The following is a 19,066-nucleotide window of genomic DNA, read 5'->3' as shown; positions in this document are numbered from 1 at the left end:
AATGTATATAAAGTTTAGAAACCTATTTTTGCTTATATTATTATAGGCTGTTCTTGATGAGGATCATGGATATCCCCTATCTCAATCTAGAGGGACCAGACTGTAAGTAAGCTTTGTATTTATTTTTGCTTTTGAAGATTGTTGCCTCTTAACACTCATTTATCAGGTCCTGTTTAGATATTTTCTGCATCCTAGACCACTCTCCGCTAATGAGCTAAGCCATGGAGCCAGCAATCAGCTAATGCTGTGCCAGTGACTTGGCCCTTTACTGTAGGGATTACCTCAGCAGAACGCTCACTACCAGCTGCAGGAAGCAACATTAAAAGTCAAAGGGTTTGAATATTTGCATTGAGAGGGTAACCATGACACTAGTTGCGCAATAACCATTACACTGTGCTGTAAGTTTCTCCAGTAGTAGCACAAGCAGGGCTTATCAAAGTCAGGTACATTAAGTCATCTGTTATTTCTCTATTATCCAACCCTTTTGACATTGCATACATTTTTGTTTGAAAAGGTTTTTCTGTCTCCATTGCTTTCCCCAGCTGTTCCCACCTCCTATAACCTCTGATTCAGTACCAACACTTTAGTTACTCTACCTCAATACAAAAAGAAAGCTGCCCGATCCTCCTTTTTCTACAGAGCACCGCAATTGTAGAACGACCTCCCGCACAATTTAAAATCTTCCCTAAGCCTAAGGGATCCCTCTCTAGATACCTCAAAACAGAATGCACCTGTCATGGTTGATTATGTATTTCCTACCTGTTCTATGTTAAATTTTGTATTTATTGTGTATTAATATTTTTGTATTGTATTGTACCCTAATGTAACAATGCAATTATTTGTGGACCCAGGACATACTTGAAAATTAGAGAAATCTCAATGTATCTTTCCTGTTAAAATATTTTTATAAAAAAATAAATTGAAAACTGGTTCCTATGTTGCTGCGTCACACGGCTATAGCCACTTCTCTTTGTAAGAAATTCCTCACAATTCAGATTCTAAATGTCTCTAAAAATAATAAAATGTAAAATATCTGTTTTAAACAAAAATGTTGCCCCCTATTATGAATCTGATTGATTTATTAAATTAGAAGAACAATGGCCTGAGTAATTTTACTTAAGTGCCACTGACAACCTATTTGTATATCGTGATACGGGCACATTAGCTTCTTACCACCCATATAGTAGACTTTAAGAGATTACTGTAAGCAGAGATTTGGCTCACCTCCCTGGCTGATCATTCTACCCCCTCCCCTTTCCATTTCCTTGTTCTTGGTTTACATTTTTTTTCCCTCTTCTGTGGGAATTACCTTCTTGAGTTAACATGCTTTACTCAAACAAGCAATGTCCTTTACAGTTATTGTAAAATTCTGGTTTAACTTGGCTAAAGGGGACCCGTGAATCCCATAGTACAGACAATCTTAAAACATAGATTTAAAAAAAAAAAAAATAATTAAATAATTTAGACATTGATAGTGGCTTTGTAAACAGACAAATATGCATAATCTCATGTGAGAGGAAACTATAAACTTTGATTTTCAGTTAGAAGCCCAACTATGGTAATTTAACAGTTCTTCAACAATGCCTTTAGATGCAAAAACTCCTGTGCTCTTTTTGGCTGGAAAACACATAGGTTAAGCTAGGTGCATTTTGGTTCATGAGGAAAAAACATAAATTGGGCCAGCTTTATAAGGAAAATGCCAGACTTATTAGCATTATTAATTTATTGGTAAAATGGTTTTAAATCCCTGACCTGCACAAGGTCAAAAGTTTCCCAGTCCCCCATCATTGGCTTGCTGATCTCCATAAGCAAGTTCCTCAGGCATTTTGTCATTACCATAAAATTACCTCATAAATTCCATATCATCAACCCCTCATTATGCTCTACAACCAAGGCTAGGATTTTGAAGTTTGAGTAATTCCCCAGACAGATATGTTACATCTGAAGCCAAAGTTAGAATTGCTTATTTAAAACAAGCTATGAAGAGAGCGGGTAGATGTACTTAAAACGATTTATAAACTGTATATGTTGGAAAATCAGTTTTTATGCAGCAGTCTTTGTTTCTAGCTGCATTGGTGGGTAGTAGCTGGTTTTGTGAAGAATATTTGTCTTTAATATAAAAATACAGCTACTTTAAAAGGGCCAGTAGTCACTTGTGATCAAGATTAATTTTTTTTCTTTGTTTATTTGCACACTGAGACTTATTGTAATATGCATGTAAACGGAATATGGTGAATTTTCTAACCTTAAAATTAATAGAACAAAGACACAGATATTGACTTTTGAGCTTCATAACTCCGAAAAGAATCAGCTCAGGGATTGTTACAAATTTAATTGGGACCGCAGATTTATTGATTATCTGGGGGTGATGATCACTCAATCCTTTGACGATTTGATAAACTATAATTATCTTAGGCTCTTGAAAGATTTTAGAACATAATTCAAGAAATGGAGTAGCGTCGAACTATCTTGGTTGGGTAGAATAGAATCAACTAAAGCCTATTTGCTTCAAAAGATAATGTATTTATTTAGAACGTTCCCAGTCAGTTATAAAATCTTGAGCTGTTTTAAGTTGCTATCTCAAAGTTTATATGGGCAAACAAGAAACCCAGAATTTCCTAGAAAATTCTTATGAAATCAGGGAGACATGGAGGTTTGGATTTTTTAGAGGTATGTGTTACATGAAGCCTGTATGTTATCACATTATCTAGCTTGGGATTAAAAAACAAACAAACATCAATACTAACTTATGGAAAGGAATTGAAATTCAAGAGTTTAGAGCAGATTTTCTTTACGATTGTTTTTGGATAGATAAAAGATGTATCCATTAGATAAAATTACAAAAAAATCCTATTCTAAAGGCAATTCTGATTACGATTAAAACCGTAAGGAAAACATTACCAAACAAATGGAATGATGCTATCTTTTACATTACTTTCCAATAACTCTAATGGAGGAGTTCTGGACTTGAGCAGCTGGAGAAGATGTGGAATTAGTCAGCTTTCAAATATCTATTCTAATGGTAGCTTAATTCCTTTCCAGCTGCTGCAGCCTACTTATTCTCTCGCTTCAGGTGAAGTGTTTAGTAGACACGTAATTTTTTACTCAAATACGTAAACAAATTTCAGATCTTATTGAAAACATTGACTTTTTAGAACGCCATAATCCTCAGAAGAGAATATCCCGATCACTTAGATTTCTAAGTGGTATTAATGATATCTGTTAAAGAGTCTCCGATATTGAGATGGGAACGAGATTTAAAAAAAAACGTTTGAGATACAGACTTGGAAACAGAGTATCATATGGGTCAAACATGGTACACACTGTGTAAATTTGAGTTGTATTATAAAGTTTTGGTTTTTTTATATAAGTGGTACGTGGTCCCAATAAAATATACAGTGACCATTCTGACTAATGTTGGAGATGCAATAACGCTAAGGGATCCCATCTCCATATTTGGTGGGAATGTTCTGGGTTACATACTCTGAAGTCATTTAAAAAGACTCCCTTTTGAAATCTTGGGGGAAGTGATGATACTGACCCCACAGCTGCCTTTTCTCCTTTTATACTTTCCCCAATTGGATAAACCCTTACTCAGCTTAATGATCCACATTATGCTGGCAGTAAAAATATGCACAGCTAGAAATTAGGGAAAAGGCAAGGGCATCAAAATTGGTATGAAAAAGGAAACCAAATAAATTACCAGTGTTCAATGGAGAAAGGCTATTATTTGATGAACAACCAATTAAACTTGTTTAAAAAAAAAAAACAAAAAAAAAAAAAACCTCTGATATATTTAGAATGTGGTTATAATATTTAATGTAACAATGTAAATCCTTTTTATATATACATAAAACGTTAATAAAGATATAAAAAATAAAATAAAAAGAGAAATGCACGTTAACAGTGTTTCATATCTCTGTGCAACGTGTAGAAGAGACTTGAGTGGGATTGAAAGCTTGGCCTGTAAATCTGCCTTTTGGAGTACAAAAATAGTATCACCTTTCTTTGGTTGTTTATCATATATTTTAACTGTTTCAGTATGACACGTATTTTGGAAAAGTAGTAGCAGCCTGTTATGACAAACCTCGACTAGTTTTGAAATTAAAAATAGCATTCGGCACGTATACAAATCATAAGAACATTATCACTGATGTGATAAATTGGCAGGCCATGGATGTCAAGCTATCAAGGATAAACACATACATTCATTTTACGTAGCTATTCAAACTTCTTTAGATCTGATTTTCTTTACTACTTAAACATACATTTTTAGCAACCCACTCACTACAGGGAGCTGTAACTGTGTGGATTCCTTGAACTCCCTTACACATTTCCCAGCACCAAGGGGATCTTACCCCATCTCAGCCACATTGGTAATGCGGAGTTAAAACATCTGCATTATCAATTTTACTTTCACTTTCATCCAGCCTGCATGACACTGGCTAAGTGTGATGGTCTAACCTATACCCTGTATGGTTTGAGATTAAAATGGGTAGTGCGTCTGGGGGTTCTGTACCATCCAACCACTGCTACGAGCGTGCAGCTGGTAAGTTGCTTAGCGTCTTAAGTTTAAGCTGTACTATCTTTTTTTTTTTTTTTTTTTTTAGTTTGACTTAAAATTTAGAATATAGAGTTAAAGGGACATTCCACAGCACAATTACGAAAAATCTATTTATGAAATATGCCTCCCTTAAATACATGCATTTAATTATGCATTTTTTCATTGAGGTATGTCTAAAAACTGTTTGCAAAAAGCTCTAGATCGCTTGTCTTCAACCTTTGTGATTGGACAGCCACAGAAAGTCTAGTCTGGGAAAGAAGGGGAGGGCTTACAGACTTCCCAATGCAGCTCAATTAGAAGTCTTTGTTAGGCAGGTGCTCTGGGTAATTGCCTGACCCCAGAGTTTAGCCCAACTATGCTAAACTGCCAAGAAGCAACAGGGCCGGTTGTCTGTCTGAAAGCCATTGGGGTTGTAACAAGGTTAATTTATAAATGTGGCAGTTTCTACTGAAATCTGTACTTTTTTGTAAATTAAAAAGACACCAAGCACTTCAGCATGCTAAAGTGCTTTAGGTGTTTGTATATTGGTTAAAGATTAAAGCAGCGTTCCATACCTAGTTGCATGCATAGAATTGTGTGGGGAAAGCATATCTTTCTATGGCTGAACATTTAAGTCCTGCGGGTTGGAATTTCATAATTTCTGATTTAGTATTTTTTTCGTTTTAAGTGGGCAATAAATCTATGTGCTGTTATAACTTGATCTTGTTTTACATGCTTTTATTTTTCCACACTTTCTATTTGTTTTTATGTTAAAAGATACAATTGAAAAAGAGAAATTGGGTTACAAATATTTTTCATATATTGCTTGTATTGAAGTATGCCTAATTACTATATTTTTGCTTCAGTGCAGCCAAAACGAGACCATGTTCTTCATGTTACGTTTCCTAAAGAATGGAAGACCAGTGACCTCTACCAGCTGTTCAGTGCCTTTGGTAAGAGATTTACATCTAACTAGGGAAAACATGCCAAGTATGTTGAGGTTAGACTTAAGTCGAATATTTGGGTACACTGCTCCTTTACTCATCCTGTACCTTTCCTTACTTTATAGACGTTTATTATACATGACCGATTAAATGCCACTAAAGTGTTGCTAGCAAAGAATGACAATTATAGATTAAATGCTTGAACATAATGTTATGGTGAAATGGGACCACTAATATGTTTTGATGATTTATTTCTGCATTGTGTTGCAACATACATATTTGGACATTAAGCCTCAAAGGGACACTATGGGCATCAAAATAACTTCAGCTTAAGGAAATAGTTTGGGTATATAGATCATGCCCCTGCAGTTTCAATATTCTATTCTCTGCAATTTAGAAGTTAAATCACATTTGTTGCTGCCCATGCTGCTCTAGCCAAACCTCCCTTGGCTGTGACTGACAACATCTGATTGAAAATTACACAATTTTTTCATGCAGGCCAAGTAGTTTTTAGAAACGTATCTCCCTCTCTGTAAATTGAACTTTAATCACACACAGGAGGTTCCTGTAGGTTCAAGAAGACTGTTAAAGGTGCACTCCAGGCACCCAGACCACTTCTGCCCATTGGAGTGGTCTGGGTGCCAACTCCCACCACTCTTAATCCTGCAAGGTAATTATTGATTTTTTTTATTTTTTTATTTATTGATGATTCTAAAAACTGCAGTAATTACACTTGCAGGGTTACGTCTTCCTCTAGTGGCTGTTGTGGCGAAACCGACCTCGCCACGTGTCCTTGGAGGGGGCTGATTGCCCGCCTCTTGCCTTTGGACTATGGACCAGACTTTATGGGAATGTGATACCCCAGATAGCCATACCATGGAGCCTATTCATATAATGAAAGACTATGGGAAAGACTTTAGCTCCATGGCAATTGTACTGTGGGAGTAGGATCTGCGCGCTATTCGGTGGTTTTGTGCGTGCAGATCCCAGCTATCTGGGGATAGGTGAAATGTCTGTGTGTTATGTGTAAATGTGACTTTATGTATTTTAAAGTGTTTTATGTCGTTTTGCAACCATGTGGTTAATGGAGTCTGCCTTTAGTCCTGGGTAATTGGATTACTTCTCCAATTAACTCCAGGGCAGAAGGGAGGAAACCAGGGTGCATTGTGGGGATGTTTTTCTGCCAGCCAGAAAGGAACAAAAGATACTTTTAGTAACTTTTGAACCCCTGTTCGGATTCATGCCATTTTTTAATATGTTTTTCCCCTGAATGGATTGATTGTGGATATGTATTTTTATGTGAATGTGATGTATGGTTTTAAAGTTATGAAAGTTGTGTAAAAGTATATTTTACACTGTATGCATAATGGGATTATGTGTCACACTAAGGGGAGGGGATGTGTGGGAGGTAACATCTATGTCATTGGTTCTTTTATGCCTCCCCCTGGGTGTGGCCTGTATGTGTGAGTTGGAAATAAAAGCCAGGCTGGATGAGCCAGTCCAGAGTTCCTGTTTTACCCTCAAAGTGATGTGTCGTCTCATTATTGGGGGAAGGATTTATTGCATGCTGTTCCAGTTGACTGCTAGGAGTACAAGCCTATTCGTATGGTTCCTATTCAATGGTCTACAGCATTCATATGCTTGGGAGAATTTAAAGGTTTCTCGGATTTGGTGATTGTGGTGTCTGCCAGAGTGCTTGGAGTCCTCAGGAAGCGCTAGGAGCATCCATTAACGGAGGTACCCGGTCGGGGTGCCAGGCGATCCGTTACATCCGTTACAGCTGTCAATCAGACAGCCACTAGAGGGACTTCCGTGTTCTTAGAATACGCTATACATGAGGACCTCAAGCGTTGTCAGAATCCTCGTAGGAAAGCATTGAATAATGCTTTCCTATGGGGAGGTCAAATGGCCGCGCATGCGCATTAGGTCTCACTCGCCAGCTGTCGGCTGGGAAGGAGTGTGGGTGGAGCCTGACCCAGCGCCGAGGGATATCTGTGCTGGATTCGGGTAAGCAACATGGGATGGCGGAGTGGGAGGGAGAGGGGCACTGCAGGGTCCCGCAGTGCCAGGAAAACATGTTTTCCCGGCACTGGGAAGTCCCTTTATCTGTGCAGGAGATAATACATTCTAAATTAAATAGACCGCAGTAAAGGAAGTTTAAACCTTAGATCTCTTTTTACAGGAAACTCCTGAGTAGTTTATCCGTTACTACAAACATTCCACCGTGTGGAAGGTGTTCTCTGGATGTAAAGTGTTCACTTTGCACCATACATACTGGCCAGATTGTTGTAATTTGGTCTCATCAGACCAGAGAACCTTTATTTGTTTAGTGTGTTTTCCATTGGTGTTTTGGCAAATTAAATTTGATTTACAAGACACCCGAGACAGAAGTTTACATTCCATGAGGATAATGTTCCTAAAAAGCAGCCAAAGCCACATTGGAATGGTTTAAAATCTAGTTCCTGATTGTCTTACAGGGTTATTCACTAAAGTGAGAATTGTCACGGAAGTGAATTTCAAATTTCAATTTTGCCTAAATGTGACAAGGCATTTTTATTTTTTGTGTATTACATTTGTATATGAATGGAACTGCCTTCCAACCAAAGTTGTAGATCTTAACCACTTAACGGCATTATATGCTGTCACCATTCTAATGGGCTTTAAAGCTGTTGAGGTGGCATAGAACGCCGTAACGGCCTGCCGCCGTGGAGCCTCGGGAATACTTACCTTCCTAGCGATCCGCTTTGGGAGGACTGCCTGACTGCCCAGGCAGCCCTTCCCTGGCAAATCAGGCCCCTGGGGGCCATGTGATCACTCTCAAACAGTGATCATATGGCTCCCTACAGCTGGCTGTGGATCTGCCTACAGGGGGACTGTCTGGGCTGGCAGACAGTCCCACTGCTGGTGGGCAGTATCAAAAATATTATGATTAAACATGTTAAAATAAATTGTATTATGGGACTCTACCCACACTAAACACAAACTAGCCTCCTCACCTTCCCCCCTTATGCCCTATTTACGAAATAGAGCCTTCCCCCCCCCCCCGGGCATGGCCCCCAGGGAGTTCAGGACTATAGAACAGACAGGTATTCAGAGGATATGCCAGCTGTATCAGGGCACTGAGTTTATTGGCTTTGATGACCTTGCGCAGGGGAGGCACTTGACGCCTGCTGACTATTTTCGTTATATTCAGTTAAGGGATTTCGCGAAACAACCCCTTATACAAAGGGCGGCACTGCAGCAAAAGACGTTCTTCGAAAGGCATTGCCTGGCAGAATCCGTACCCAAGGGGATGATAACGGAGCTATACGCCCACCTTTGCTCTGCGAATCGGGACTGGGGACCGCTGAGGTACACTGACCTATGGGAACGCGACTTAGGGGAGGTTCTCGAGGGAATCGAATGGCAGGAAATATGGGAGGCGAGTAACACCACCTCCGTGTGCGTGACACTTCAGGAGCAATCCTTTAAAACACTGTTTCGATGGTACACCACCCCCGTAACGTTATTCAGGATGCACAAAACCAATACAGACACGTGCTGGAGGGGCTGTGGGGAGCAAGGTACCTACCTTCACATGTGGTGGGAATGCCCAAAAATGGTTCTTTTCTGGTCCACAATTAAACAACTGATACGGAAAGTATTCTCCTTGACCCTTGACTTAGACCCATGGGTCTACCTCCTCAACCGTACGGTCGAGGGTTGGACTAGGGCAGAACAAAAACTCATACACAAACTCACCCTAGCAGCCAGGAAGGCAGTGGCAGCAGCATGGCTGCAACAGGATACCCCGAAGGTGCCAGAGGTTATAGCGAGAATTGGGGAGATCCACTTGATGGATAAACTGACAGCTAGCTTGCGAAGCTCAACACAAAAATTCGCCAAAATATGTGAACCTTGGGACAGCAGCGACCTGGGGCAAGAATGAGATGAGTGCTCCGACTCATGAGCCGCTTGGGCCTCATCCCCGCCCTTGCCCCATCCTCCTCCTCCCCCCTTACTAGGATTAGTAGGTGCTAACCACCCTTTCTCGACTGATTAAACTAGGTCCCACCCTCTACAACTCTTTCCCTCTTTCTCTCTCTTTCTCCCTCTCTTCTTTCTCTGTATACTAGCCCAGTCCAGGACACGGGACTGGCCGACACTGTCTGGATGTCTGACGCAGAAATTACCTGGTGTACAATATAAGAGCTATATGTTGGCGCCCCTAAACAAGGGAAAATTATACATTCTTACGCTGTGTAATACGCATCTGTAGAGTTATTCCTACCTATTTAGATGCACGTCGGATGTCCCGGCAGGGTCACCAATACTTAAAAAATCCCTTGACAACCAGCCAAATTGTATTCACTTGTATAGAATATGAATTGTTACAAAGACATTATAACTTCTCATTGTTCTAAATTGTTATATTGATTCCCACTGTTAATGTCTTGTGCACAAGATGCGTTGCTACGTATAAGTTCGCTGACTGTCAAGATGCAAAAATAAAGAATAAAAAAATAAAAATAAAAAAATTGTATCTATCTAGATATATAGATATATAGATATGTGTATGTAACGTCATACGTAGTGTTTTTTTAATGTTAATATGTGTATATATATTAGTATTAAAATACACTTAGAATTACGTTACATATAATATAAATATATGTATATAAATATATCATTTATAATTACTTTAATAAATTATATTTAAATAAATTAAAATTATATATACTTATGTAATTTCATTCTAACTGTATTTTGTTATTAATAAATATATATCTATATATAAATTATATATAATTACATAAATTAAGTATACACGTAGAATTTAAATACATATATGTATCTATATTAAAATTCTACGTGTATATTTAAGCAGTCTTTTAACATAATTGTGATTTAATTAAAATGTGATTGTGTCTGACAACCCAGGCAGAAAGTGCAGAGAATTTAATTTACAAGCACTATATTTAACCCTATAACTTTCCACGACACCATAAAACCTGTACATGGGGGGGGGTACTGTTTTACTCAGGAGACTTCGCTGAACACAAATATTAGTGTTTCAAAATGATAAATTGTATTACAACTATGATATATTCGGTAAAAGTGGTGCTTTTTGCATTTTTCACACACAAACGGCACTTTTACTGACGATATTGTTGTAATATGTTTTACGGTTTTGAAACACTTTGTTTGTGTTCAGTGAAGTCTCCCAAGTATAACAGTACCCCCATGTACAGGTTTTATGGTGTTTTGGAAAGTTAAAGAGTCAAATATAAGGCTCGCGCTTGATTTTTTTTTTTTCACATTGAAATTTACCTGTTTGGTAATGTTGCCTTGGAGACAGTATGGTAGCCCAGGAATGAGAATTAACCGCATGATGGCATACCATTTGCAAAAGGTATTGCAAATGGGGTATGTACAGTCATTTTTAGTAGCCACTTAGTCACAAACACTGTCCAAAGTTAGCGTTCATATTTGTTTTTGTGTGAAAAAAGCAAAACACAAATATTTGGCCAGTGTTTGTGACTAAGTGGCTACTAAAAAAGACTGGACAATACCCCACTTGCAATACTTTGGGTTGTGTACTTTTGCAAATGGTATGCCATCATGGGGTTAATTCTCATTCCTGGGCTACCACACTGTCTCAAAGGCAACATTACTAATCTGGCAAATTTGAATGTGTAAACGAAAGATGTATATTTTATACCAGGAAGACTTTTTTTTTTTTTTTATATACACACTTCTTCTAATGACTTCATTCTTAATGGCTTATTCTGTGGTTTTGGAGTTCAAAAAGATAAGCACAGTTCTTCAGCCTAACATTTTTTTCTTTGAACTAAATGTGTTTTGAAGAATTTCTCTTCTCAGGTCTCGGAAATAAAGCTGTTGTTGAAAGTTGTCTTTTTGATTAATTGAAAACTTATGTAAAAGTAATGATATAGGTATCCCATTAAAATAGAACATAAGGCACATGTAATACATGATGTATCAGATGGCAAAATATTCTGTTCTTGCAGTCAATTCATGTAATTTGAAACATTCTCCATTCTTGGCATGATTGTTGTAAGGCAATTTGTTCAGATTTTGTCGCACCTGCTTCCAAGAATAATAGGAACTATAAAGTGAAGTCTAGTCAAAAGGCTATCGGGGTTTGGGTGTGTGTGTGTGTGTGTGTGTGTGTGTATATGTGTATGTATGTGTATATATATATATATGTATGTATGTGTGTATGTGTATGTATGTGTGTGTATGTATGTGTGTATATATATATATATATATATATATATATATATATATATATATATATATATATATATATATATATATATATATATATATACTGCACTCACGGACTTCAAATATCAAAAAAGGTGTTTATTCTGTTGAACAAATAAATCAACGTTTCGGTCCGCACAGGGACCTTCCTCAGGATGAAGTGACACAAATATCAAGTGCAAACAACACTAAATATATATCAGTAGTGATTATATACTAGAACAGCTACAATTTCTGGGGAAATTGTGTGAAGTGTTCTTGCCTCCACCAGTTTATATAGCACATTTAATTGCAACGTTGTTGCCCAAAGTGCTTCACAGTTACATTAAAACATACATTTATAAAAACATTAGCAGGTGTACAAAAGGCCCTGTCTATGACATCACTTGCTGCTCCAGCCTGGCACAGGTCAGAGTATTTTGGCGGTTGCCATCTTCAAACGGTCATATTTAAAAAACTATACATCCTACAGAGAAGAGCTTTATATTGTGAGAATCACAAGATCCAGATCTACATTTTGATGCAGTATGTCTCTGAAATAATAGAAGTGAAGGCACAGTCGCAGTTTAGAAATTGCCCTTCAAGTTTGAGCTTTACAGAGTGAAGTTTCAATGAATGTCAATGGACGGCGTGAGTTGCAAACAAATATTGTGAAAACTATCAGGACTATGGCTAAGCCGTGGACATGTTTAGTAGCAGCAGGTATAGCTGAACGTTTTGATATAAGATTTGTGTAGATGGGCTTGAAAATTAGGGAGTGGTGGCAGTTTAGAAATCATGTCGTGATTTTTCAGCTTTTGCCAGCTCCCACTCTAGTTTTGAACATTTTGCCATTCATTCCTATGGGACCAATTTCGCCACAAGAACGACGATATTCCGTGAAACGTTCCACAAAGTAATGGCAATCCAATCGGGAACAATCCGCACGTTTCGGTATATTACGGTCTATGTAGTGTAAAAACTGTGGGAGGAGTTAGGGTGGTAAATTTGGCTATAATAAGAATAATATATATGTGAGAACATTAAGTGGTCTTGCTATGCAAGAACACTTAATATATATGTGAGATAACATTAAGTGGTCTTGCTATGCAAGAACATTTAATAAGTGACTTACTCCAGGTGCAATGCATAGAACCCGGCGTTCCCATTTACTCACCACGCATGTGCGGAAGTAGTATAACTGTCTTATGACCCGCCTATGTTACGTAATGACGCAACAGCGCCGTAACCACGGAAACGTTGACATAGTCTCCATGGCAACCGCTGCGGTCAAAATTAATAGTACAGTGCCGTGTGAATACTATTCAAACGTAAATAGAGAAAAAGAAATAAGTACCGAGTGAAAAAGGGATACAAAGCCCGAACAGAATTAATGAAAGAAATATATATTATGTAAAACCAGTGAGTTTAAAAGAAACTAGTTTTCCAGCAGTCAGACAGTTACTATATATCATATCTCGCTATGATCTATTGTATAAAGTTGCTATTCAATGATTTTAAATATCTTATACCCTAGTTCTAGTGTATTAAACTGTGCATCAAACTTTAATGTCTACAGATTTCACATATTTAGTGATTTATTTGCCACTGTTTCAGGTATCTTTGAATAGCAGCTGATTTAAGAAATTAAGTAATTAAGGGATTCACTCTTACTTACAATTTCTATACATATGCATTACACCTGGGGTAAGTCACTTATATATATTTAGTGTTGTTTGCACTTGATATTTGTGTCACTTCATCCTGAGGAAGGTCCCTATGCAGACCGAAACGTTGATTTATCTGTTCAACAGAATAAACACCTTTTTTGATATTTGAAGGCCGTGAGTGCAGTCTACATTTCTATATTGGTATTTATCGAAGATCCCCTAATGGACGGGCACCCGGCAAACCATACCACTGTATAACAGTAGGACATTCAAGCGTGAGGAGGGGGGGGGGGGGGACTGCGGCCAATCAGAGAGCAGCCCCAAGTGTAGCATTGGCTACAGCAAACCTCAATGCTCTATAAGCAGCCATTGAAAGTACTCTCTCTAGTGACGGAGCGATAATCTTACCAATAGCAAGTCAGAGAAGGGCAGCCAATAACAGGCCACATCTTGCAGAGTTTGTTACTGGTTTCTAGAGTCCTTGTGCTATGACAGATCAAGTTATAGTACATTTAGTCCTCCTTATCAAGAAATATTTGATCATCATGTGTATAATTTTTTTTTTTTCAGGTAACATTCAGGTATCCTGGATAGATGATATATCAGCATTTGTGTCACTGAGCCAATCAGAGCAAGTTCAAATAGGTAAGCAATGTTAAAGAAGTTTTATTTGTGTTGTCAATGCAGTGCTGGAAGATCTCTGAATTCTTCATAGTATATTGCTATGTAAAATGTCATGAATTTTGATGACCCCTGCCCAAAATAATCATGTGAATCCTATTTTTTATGGAAATTGTGTCTTAAACAATATCTTTATTAACCTCTTATGGATAACCAACAAATCAAGATCTATGTATAACGTGGTGTCTTAAATATATATATATATATATATATATATTTTTTAACTCTGGTAGTATGACTAGTTTGTCACCCCAACAAATATTACAATATATTTCTTTTATACAAAGTGAATTCTGAATCTGTCATTTATTTAAATTTTAACTCTTAAAAGGGGGAAAGAAATGGAAAAATACAATTCAGTTGTTAATGTGGCTCAATGTAGCAAAACAACCGAATATCCAAAAAAGCAAAAAAACTTTTAACTGAACTCCTAGTAAATAAAATAAAATATCTGGGCTTGTATTAAGCGTTCCCCTGAATTATAGCTCTAAATTCATTTTCTGTACAAAAATGCCTTGTGACTGTTCTATTTGCGACTGGCATGTGATTATCAGTCTTTCTGTAACACAGGAGACCTTAGATTATGCTGAAATAATATAGTATCAGATTTGGTTCCCAGCTATACATAGAAGTACTGATACACTAATATCAAAACGATAAGTCAGGAGACCAGGTGGATAATCCAAAGCTTCAGTATCCAATCAATCTATAAAGACAGAACCGGGTCATAGTGCTCACTGATAGTGCAAACTGTCACATGATATGGGAGGTCCTCTGGGGCCTGACCTCTGCTTAGTGGAAAGCACATCACATAGCCACACTCAATAAATAACCCTACAGCAACAAAATCAAACCTATGAACACAGGTTTGCTGCCCAGGAGGATAGACGACAAAAAAACCTAAAAATCAGGGGGTCTCGGAGAGCAATCCAGGGGCTGAATTATCTTGCTTCACTTGACGCCTCCTGGTGGCACTTCTGACCCCGAAAGTGACCAAAGCGGTCTTGCTGGAGGGGACTTGGTGATACAATTCCACAGCCCAAAGGATAAAGCGGCAGTCCTGGCTGCCCCTAAGGGACAATTATAATAAAACTTCGAGGAGATGTCATTGGCCTTTTATGCAGACCTCTCTGGGGGAACTTTTAGCATGGCGACGCTCTCTCCGAGAGTTTACCACCCTCCTCTGCACGAACAACATCCGATATCGCTGGAGTCAGGCCCGCACGCTACTGGTCATGCAGGGGAACACCATACTTACCATTCACGACCTACAGGAAGCCGAGAAGCACCTACACAACCTGGATCTTCCTCTAACTTAATTTGGCTCATCCATATGGGCTTCAGGGCTCACTGGAGCGCATGACTGGGACCCAGCATCCAACCCAGAATTTGTGCCTCAAAAGACCACCTCGTATTCGTATGCCATGGCTACGACCTGACCCCCTGTCGGACTAAGCTGAATACTTAATCCGTGGTTTCAGTTTTATTTCACTTAGTTTATTTTTGTTAGTTTAAGATGTCGTTGCCAAACACACCATGGGCCCCACAGACTTGCCTACATATGCCCGACTGTCTTTTGCCCTTCTACTACCCCCCACATCCCCTCCCCTCGACAACTTGACTCACAGACAAGGGTGTCCCACCACAGTCTCCACAATGGCTCCCAAATTTACCACTCAGTTAAGCTTATTTTATCTTGTTTTTTTTTTTTCTTTTTTCAATTCTTTATTTTTGACGTGCAAATACATAGTACAAGCAGGCGAGAGGTGCCCCAACAGCAGTCCTCAGGCTTTTCCACGTGGAACATGTGGGGTACATGAATATCAAGCACATTTTATATATTGTTATCAGGCGTAAACAATTAAATTTAAACATAGAGTGAAGGTATATGAACGTTAGATCTTTGCGAAGGCCATGTTAGAAGCCACCTAGTTAGTGCATTGGAGTGTCATTATTTTTACAAAAAGCCTCTCATTTTAACAACATATTGGACTAATCACACTGCTGTAACATACATTTTCGGTGGCATTAGATATTACTGCACATTCCAAACACATATACAAAAGGTGTCACTGGTAGGCTTCAACACAAACATAGATTTTATCATTTTATCATTAGAGTGATTATTTTATCATTAGAGTAAACATTCAGGCAAATTTTATCTTGTTTTTATATACAGTTCCTCCTATGTTACTGCATAGGATCGACTTTACACAGCTAGTGTTTCTCAAGTGAACTAGAGCAACACATTGGAGCACATACCACACCATCTCTTCACTTTAGTATAGCAGACACTACATATAAAAACCACAATGTGACAGGTATGCCTTATGATTTGAATGTACTGTACCTAGCCAGGTTTCTATGTTTGATGCACTTCGAGAATATGTCCATCCTGTCACATTATGGAAAAATAAAGAATAAAATAAATAAAAGAACAAAATGACAATTGACTCTCACAATCCAGATTTGGACCAACATTTTAAACATTTTTCTCTGGAAAACACCAGCTACTTAGATTATTCAAAAGACAGATTGGATGAGTTATCTGGATCTGAAGGGTGCTGATCTGCATGTTCCTATCTTAATACTCTGCAGGAGATTTCTGTGATTCTGCATCCAGAAACAAACTCAGTAGCTTCATTTTCAGTTGAGACCCCCTCCCTCTTGGACTCTCTTCTGCATCTCTTGTGCTTACAAAAATTCTACTGATTCTCACAGCGTTCTTTAGAAGACCAGGTATACATATAGTTCCATATCAAGATGATTGGCTAATAAAAGCTTCTTTAAAGTAGCAACTTCAACAGATATCTACTAGCGATGTGCATGGGCAAAAAAATGGCATTCAGTTCGGCAATTCGGACCCTAACCCCAAACCCCTTGTTTTGCCACTTTTCAGGAATCCGAACTCCCTCTTCTAGTTAGAGGATACACATAGAAAAGCTTGCATCAAGCAACCAGAGGTCAATTAAACAGGTCCTCAAACTTCAGGGAGCTGACGGCTACATGGATGGCTCATAAGAAATTCAGATGTCCTATTAAAAATCAACATGTACAAATGATTTTAAACACTAGGATTGTTTTAAAAAGCTAGGAAGGAAACTCTTCCGCTCTGTCATTGACAGAAGAATATATTCTTTCCATATCAGTGATTCACCTCAAAGGGGATATAAATGTTTTAGCAGATGCCTGAGCGGAAATCACATCTGACATGGGGATTGGTCTCTGGCCCCCAGTTTCAGTCCTAGTCAAGCTTTGGGGTTCCAGAATTGGACCTAATGGCTTCCCGACTAAACACAAAAGTTCAGAGATATAACACTTAGCAGGTCTGACCTACCAGATTTCTTTTATGCTTTGCCATAAAATGGAAATCTTAACTTGCATGCATTTTTCCCCGTCAGTCTCATCCAGAAAATAATACAGAAGATCAATCGAGGCAGATCAGATGTATTGGCATTTTTGGCCAATGAGGATTTTTTTTTTTTTTTTTTTTCCCCACTGAAGTGGTCTGGCAAAAAAAGAATTACTTCCTACTTCTACTGAAAGACATTCTGGAGAATTGCTTCCCTATGCAATCCTTCCCTATACGTACCTATTCTATCAATAAAAACCTTCCACCTGACTGCCAATTAGCTGGGCAGCATATCATTACTATAAAGGTCAAGCCTGAATTTTTTTTCCACTAGTAAAATGTATTTCAGATTTTGGGGGAAAAAATGTCTCAGGAGGGTCAAAGTTGATCCTCTTACAACATCTTTTCCCTATATCCTTAAGTTTCTGCAATTGGGATATGACAAAGGCCTGTGGCCAGCCTCTCTCAAAGTAGATATCTCAGCAACTACTTTTAACTCTGTCAGAGACCTGACTCCAACATCCTTTTGTGTCAGTTTATCAGAGTTGTTTCCAAACTAGTTCCAACTATCATGCAAATTGTTCCTCAGTGGTGTCTTGTAACAAAATCCCCATCTAACAGTATATTAAAACCACCTGCCTAATGTGTAGGTTCCTTTTTGTGCTGCCAAAAAAACTTTGATGCATCAAGGCATGGACTCCACAATACCTTTGAAAATGTCATGTGGTATCTGGCACCAACTTATTAGCAGCCCATAATTAATGTCCTGCAAATTGCATGGATTGTATTTGTTGTTTCAGCACATCCCACAGATGCTCAATCAGATTGAGGTCTGGGGAATTTGGAGGCCAAGGCAAAACCTTGAACTCTTTGTCATGTTTCTCAAACCCTTCCTGATTTTTTTTTTTTTTTTTTTTTTTATTCCCATTTTTTTTTTTTAAATAATCATGCTGACAGGCCACTGTGATCAAGGTTTCCAAGCAGTACATTGCTCAGAGCATAATACTGCTTCCGCCGGTCTGCCTTCTTCCCATAGTATATCCTGCTGACCTTTTTTCCCCTGGTAAACACACATGCATCCGGCCATCCACCTGATGTATAAGAAAATGTGATTAATCAGACCAGTGCTCCATTGTCCAGTGCTTGCGTCAACACCCACGTTGGTTTCAGCAGTGGACAGGGGTCCTCATTGGGCCTCTTACTGATCTGTGGCTAGTCAGTCCTGCAAAACCGTTTTTGTTCTCACACCTTTCTATCATGGCCAGCATTAAGCTTTTCAGCAGTTTGAGCTACTGTAGCTCTTCTGTGTGATTAGATGGGCTAGCCTTCGCTCCCCACGTGCATAAACACGCCTTGGGTGCTCATGACCCTGACGCCAGTTGACCGGGTGTCCTTTCTTGCACCACTTTTGGTAGATATTAACCACTGCATACCGGGTACACCCCACAAGACTTGCCTTTTGGAGCTAATTTGACAGTCGTCTAGTCATCACTATTTGGCCCTTCTCAGTGTCACTCAGATCTTTTCACTTATCCATTTTTCTTGCGTCTGCATGAAAACATGAAATTTTAAGAACAGTGTGTATATGTATGTATACATATTTATAAGCCTTTTTTAGGGTTTTTAT

The 19,066-nt window shown here is 38.5% G+C and overlaps 1 protein-coding gene across 2 annotated transcripts in view; it reads left to right on the top strand.

Moving 5' to 3' along the window:
* Nucleotides 1-19,066, top strand: part of PARN (poly(A)-specific ribonuclease) — a 137,649-nt gene that overhangs the window by 48,992 nt on the left and 69,591 nt on the right. For both annotated transcript variants that reach the window (XM_063428841.1, XM_063428840.1), the window contains exons 19-21: nt 47-102; nt 5,410-5,496; nt 13,977-14,051. In XM_063428841.1, coding sequence (XP_063284911.1) covers nt 47-102; nt 5,410-5,496; nt 13,977-14,051 — 218 coding nt within the window. The remainder of the gene's footprint in view (nt 1-46; nt 103-5,409; nt 5,497-13,976; nt 14,052-19,066) is intronic.

This window comes from Pelobates fuscus, chromosome 8, assembly GCF_036172605.1.
Source record: "Pelobates fuscus isolate aPelFus1 chromosome 8, aPelFus1.pri, whole genome shotgun sequence".
NCBI lineage: Eukaryota > Metazoa > Chordata > Amphibia > Anura > Pelobatidae > Pelobates > Pelobates fuscus.
The sequence above is the reverse complement of the archived record's forward strand: the minus strand, read 5'-3'. Positions and strand labels throughout refer to the sequence as shown.